General features: G+C 35.8%; 1 protein-coding gene across 1 annotated transcript; it reads left to right on the top strand.

Annotated features, from left to right (window-relative positions):
* Positions 1 to 376: 376 nt before the first annotated feature.
* LOC134245267 (uncharacterized) lies at positions 377 to 3,069 on the top strand. The gene is made up of 2 exons (XM_062727569.1): positions 377 to 713; positions 1,214 to 3,069. The coding sequence occupies exon 2, from the start codon at positions 1,228 to 1,230 to the stop codon at positions 2,632 to 2,634; it is 1,407 nt and encodes a 468-aa protein (XP_062583553.1). The 5' UTR covers positions 377 to 713; positions 1,214 to 1,227; the 3' UTR covers positions 2,635 to 3,069.
* The last annotated feature ends 2,896 nt before the right edge of the window (positions 3,070 to 5,965 follow it).

Consider the following 5,965-nt stretch of genomic DNA (forward strand, 5'->3'; position numbering starts at 1 on the left):
ACGCTTAATGATATTTCTATCATTTAGCGGCGTTTTATGGTTATCTGTTGCTATAAAGCACTGTTCTTCACTGCACCAACTCGATGCTTCAAATTCCTGTGTAAATTATCTTGATGTTGGATTGTATGCCGTTGACAGTCTTTTTCCCGAATGTTCATGTTTGCTCTGCTCCCATTTTGTTTGAGCTCGATCCGTAATCGTCATCTTCTTACTATACCTCTGTTACAATACATATTTTGGTGTATAATAAGAGGGATGAGAAGAAAAAAAGAAGTTTGTTTTAAGATGTCTTTATGTTGTCCGGGAAAAGGGATATAATTTGCTTTACATTTTGTGAGTTGCACTCACTGCTTTTTTTTCAACTTTCTTCGTAAACTTTGTAAAATTAAATCTACTTCTTTTGACTTGTAGAAGATCGCCCTGCTCCAAAATCTTACAATGTGAAATACAGACTGAGAAACCCACCCCCGCCTACATATATGGTTGGAAACCACTTGCACACGGCGGAGAGGCTTCATGACAGACGGAGAAGAGTTTGTCAGCACTGTCGTATGACCGGAGTCACCACCAGCAGTGGGCATGGGGTCGAAACCAGCTGGTTTTGTTCCACCTGTGATATGCCACTCTGTGTCAACCATAGGAACTGCTGGAACAATTTTCACGAAAAACTCAATATTCAGTAACTGCCCAGAAAAAGAAGAACGATAAAAGATGTAATTAATTTCGTGATTTTTTTCAGTATTGTTTTATAAATCCTTTTGCTAAATGGGAGGTTCGATTGATCAGTGAAAAGGCAACGCATTAAACATAAGTCTTCCTCGAAAAAAATCCAAGAACTAATTGTATATTTGCATGAATGATAATATTCTTAATCTTATGTATGGAATAACAGATATACTTTAATCTTTCTTGAAAGATTCGAGTTTTACCTCCAATGTTTTGTGAATCTTTTAGTTAAAAAACAATTTAATATTAAGTGTTAATTAAGAAATTTTCATTTCAGGTCATCCCCTCCCCCTTTTTTAAAACAAAGCTCTGGTATTTTACGACTTCTGAGATTTTGCTTTGGTCATTACTGTAAAAAATGTACAATGTATCTTATGTATTTATTTAGTGGCATGAATTCAGCGATTGTCTAAGCATGCTATAATTCTCATTTGTACACATGCATTCAAGGCAGTCTATCTAAATCAGTATTTTTATACACTTTCAGTGGTTGATGAGAACATGCTGTCTGGTGACCCAGCGTATTTGATGTATGAAATCCCTGTTGCTTCTGAAGAACAGATTAATTCTTCTAAAATTCCCAACGAAGGAAGCACAAATGATATTGTATGGAACACAAATGATTGCGAGTGGAAAATAACATCAGCTTACACGCTGAGTCAACCTACTGTCCTTGAGAATAATGCAGAAAATGGTTATAAAGTGGTAGACATGGTAGACGTGGTAGAGAAAGCTGTATCTGCCGCATATAAGACAAAACCTGAGAAAATTCGGTCCAAAAGCAAGGAAATAAAATCGATCAGAAAACCACAAAATGATACTGTGAAAAGGTCAGTTTCTGATAAAGCGCGCAGAGATGTCAGTCTTAAGACACAGAAAGGAGCAACAAAGGTATCACAAACAATTTCTTCAAATCAAGCTAAAAGTGTTCAAATGCAGCATAAAAAAGCGCAGCTAAAGGTTGACAAAATAAAGGGCGTTTGTACGAAAGGAAATGCAGCATCTTCTACAATTTCAGAGAGGCGAATGTTAAAAACATCAATAAATAATTCAGAAAAAATGAAATTACAAGATAAAACAGTTAGGCCAAAAATTCGACAAGGTTTATACCGTTATGACTTCAGAACTTTCAAACGAAATGGAAAACGAAGTACTAAAAGAAAAGAAAGTATGCCCATGTCTTCTCACTATAGAATAAGCAAGATGAACCAACCAAGTTCCGTACAAACAGGGAAAAGCAAGCCTAAAACCATTGATTTGAACACGCAACTTGTTCAGTCTGATTCCAATGTCGAACTTGTTCAGCGTCAGTTAAACACCAAAGATGTTCAGACAGATTTCGATGAAAATGAAAGCACAGTATCAGAACCTGCCATTAATGAGACCATGAAAACAGCACAAACAAATAAATATGAAACAACAAAGCCAAAGATAGGAATACAGATTGCTTATCCCTCGCATTGTTTGTCGTACCAAGAAAGGAAAGGGAAGTGTACATATTGCCTAAACAACCCAGACACAGAAACGAAAATTGAACCTATCAACACAAAGTGCAAAATCTGTAATGTCTACCTCTGTAAAAGTATCTGGAGGAAAGGTGGACGATCTTGCTTTGAACGGTACCATAAGGAAAGAGCAAAGATTATCACTGAGTCGGTGGTAGGTCATCCTCCGAACAAAGAGGAGATCAAGTCTACTCACTACCCTGTGAATATAAGTATTCAAGAGGATAGTAGAAGGAAAAAGGTCTGTGAAATCTGCTATGCAGAAAAAATGGACCGAAAGACAGAAGGATCCACCCTCACTGGTTACAAATGCAGCATCTGTACTGTGGGGTTATGTGCTAGGCACAAAGACTGCTTTCAGATATATCATAACAATCTTTTTGAGATGGACCAAGGTTCCTGAAAGCTTTGACTAGAAACTTTGAATCTTTTCCTTTAAAAGTACAAATGTACTTCCAATCACTATCAACCAGTTGTGATGTCTGTACAGTTGGAACTTGTGCTGGGATAAATTTATTTTTATAACTGTGTCTACTATTTGTTTAAATATACCCGGATGTTTCATTGGGGAAACTTTATTCTCAAACAATGGACCAAAGATCAAATATTTTTGTTGATGGATATCTTTAAGATGTACAAGTTACATTATTTTGAAGGATATTGGTGTATATTTGTGCAGAATTTAGTTTTACGTTGCCTACGTTGCAAAGTAGTGACTGTTTCCATAAACATGTAGTGTCGTTCTTGTTGTACCAAAAAGAAATGGAATTAAAAATACTTCAAAATATATGCATTATTGATATAGTGTTTGGGATCAGCTGGTTCGTTATTATATTCAACAGTTTCAGATTTTGATCTGCTTTTCTTATGGGTAAAATATTTTGTCTCCTAGCCATTGTTTAGATTATTAGGTTCTTGGGTAGGGCTATGTTCATCGTACTTGGACGGGGAACTTGAAATTATATGTTTTCTTTAAAACCTCGTTTATAGAAAAATATATTTTTTATCCAAGGCAAGCTTAAAACAAGTCGATGTTACAAGGATTTGAACAACTGGTGTTAAGTCAGCTCTTTGTCTTCAAAAACCGTTCATTATATTTTACCTTGTTTGTAAATTCAACCTAGTGTTTATCATATTTTGACCTTGTCTGTAAATACAACCTAGTGTTGTTATCATATTTTGACCGACAAGATAATAATTATTTGAAATCAAAATGAAAAGATAGGTTTAATAATACTCTCGGATAAAATTTTAAAAAAAATTGTTACATGCGAATACAATTTTCAAGAAGTCCTGAAACATATATACTGCTTAGCAGATTGGAATTATGATGAATTGCTTAGCATTTTGCATAAAACTTCTCAACTCTTAAGTATATGCTCATCTATCTCAAAAAATTTAAAATAATTAATAAAAAAAAGTATGTTAAAAGGGTATTAAACACGGACCCCTGAAAATTTTAAAGGTGGGATCAGGTGCCTATGAGGAGTAGGAGTTCCCTGTAGATCGATCACATGCGACGTGAGCCCTGTGTGTTGATAAGGTAGACGGTATGTTCCGTGGTAAAATTCAGTAGGAAGGCTTTAATTCATGAAACGAGTCAGCGAAAATACCAATAAGGATCACAGAACTTGCTGATTTTGAACGAAGTTGTTGAAATTCAGGTAACATCAACTTTTCAGTGAGTAGCATGCCTCGCTTTAAAAGTTGATCGAACTCTGTTGAAAGTGGAATGGAACATATGGAGATAACGAACAGTACTCGAGATCAAAAGTCCATAAATACAAATTAGGAGGAGAGCAAACACGGACCTCCAAATCATTAGAGATAGGATCAGATGCCATGGAGGAGTGAGTATCCCCGGCCGACCGGTCACACCCGCCGTGTGCAAAATCCATCGTCAGTTCAGTGTATAAATAATGGACTAACAATTAGTTTGAAAAACGTCAGTCAGCATTTGACTCAATGATAAATTGTACTTGCTGACAAGGTCATTGTATCGACCGTAGAATTACGAAATGATGGCTTTAAAGGAGACTGCTGAAATTCTCGATTCATCAACTTGTCAATAATTTACCTCGTTTTAGAATTTGTTCCTACGTAGAGCATGCTCTTGCGGATCGATTCAACTGAGATATATAAATTCCGTATGCAGGTGATGAAGGTATATTGCTGCATAAGTAAGGGAAGTTGACGATAGAAAAGTTAGTCATCACGTTTATCTTATCATGGACCGTTGATGTTAGATTACCATTAACGTCTTTTTCAAGTAAAATATCCAAATATGAAACAGATGTGTCAGACTCTGCGGTATGTTTTATCCCAAGCTCACCAGGACATATCGTATCGACAGTTTTTAAGCTGTTGATTTTGGTGAAATCTTGTGATTTCAAATTGTCCAAAAGTTCCTTGCAATATCCACATCTGATTTACACCACTTCTTGAATATATTTTTGCACAGTACTCAGTGACAGTACAGTGCTCTACTAAGAAATCAGCAATACCCGGTTTATCTACTTAAATAAGGAAAGTAGATGTGAATATTCAATCTAAGAGGGGGCTCAAATTGTATATAAGGCCAAAACGTAAAAAAATTCCCTGAGTTGCAAATTTATAAATGTATCAAAAATAAATGTTTCCTTTGGAAATATTGATAAAAAATATTATTATCCGTAACATCATCAATAACAGCGGGTAGATCATTTCAGAAGACTTCGAAATCATCTCATCTCAAACCATTTTTCTTTTGTAGAGGGACACGAGGGTACCGTCTTCCCGTATGGAAACTTTGAGTATGATCGGCACGCTCCTGTCCGTATTTCCCAGGAAGAGAGCGTGTGTCGTCGGCGGGTCTGTGTGGTCTGTAGGTCCAACAAACTGAAGACAACGAGCGGCGGAATGATACAGTCTCGGTGGAAATGTCCGGAATGCAAGGTGGCGTTGTGCCGAGGAAACCGGAACTGCTACGCTCAGTACCATGCCTCAGTTTTCAAAATTCCTTTTGAGAGTGCTTTGTCTCTTAGCCGGTTTTTTCAACCTCCTGAAAAGACAGCTATGACTGTATTATATCCTAGTGATATAAGGTGATTATTGGAAATCGTGTAATGGGTTTGTATAGAAAAGAGAATAAAAAATTATTATTAAAAAAATTCTGACAATGATACAGTCTTTAACCATTTTTTTTCTTCAAAATTGCGTAATGTTGAGTTTGTGTTATAGTAAAATTAAGTAACATTTTTTGTTACTTGTGTCACTTTTATTTTTCAATATTTACATTCAGTGTAATTTTCCTTATGAAATCCATTAGAAATCCACGACGTTCAAATTTCTATAACACACGCGAAACCTTGTCACCGCACGTTAGAATACACAATAGGAACTACATGCATTTTCAATACTCTAGGAACACCAAAATGTAAAATGTTTTATTTCAATTTAATGAAAAACTAACCCTGAAAAATTAACGTAAAAATTAACGTAATGTGCATTAAGAATTAAATTGTCACTTTTTTCCTCGCAATGTTTGTTTGCGTTTTTAACTTTGCAACGTCATTAAACGTCATTTGACGTCACAAACGGCTCTTACATCTATTAATCACGGCAGTTTTGACGGGCGCTTAATTCACATTTAAGATTAAAGAAATAAGCAATTACGAAAAATGAAAATTAGAGAATGTAAATATAAGCAAATGTTTGCTAACGCGCGGTATTCAATTTGTCGGCACGGCCAGGGT

This window comes from Saccostrea cucullata, unplaced genomic scaffold (assembly GCF_032062105.1).
Source record: "Saccostrea cucullata isolate Sc308-1 unplaced genomic scaffold, CSIRO_AGI_Scuc_v1 ctg21074, whole genome shotgun sequence".
NCBI lineage: Eukaryota > Metazoa > Mollusca > Bivalvia > Ostreida > Ostreidae > Saccostrea > Saccostrea cuccullata.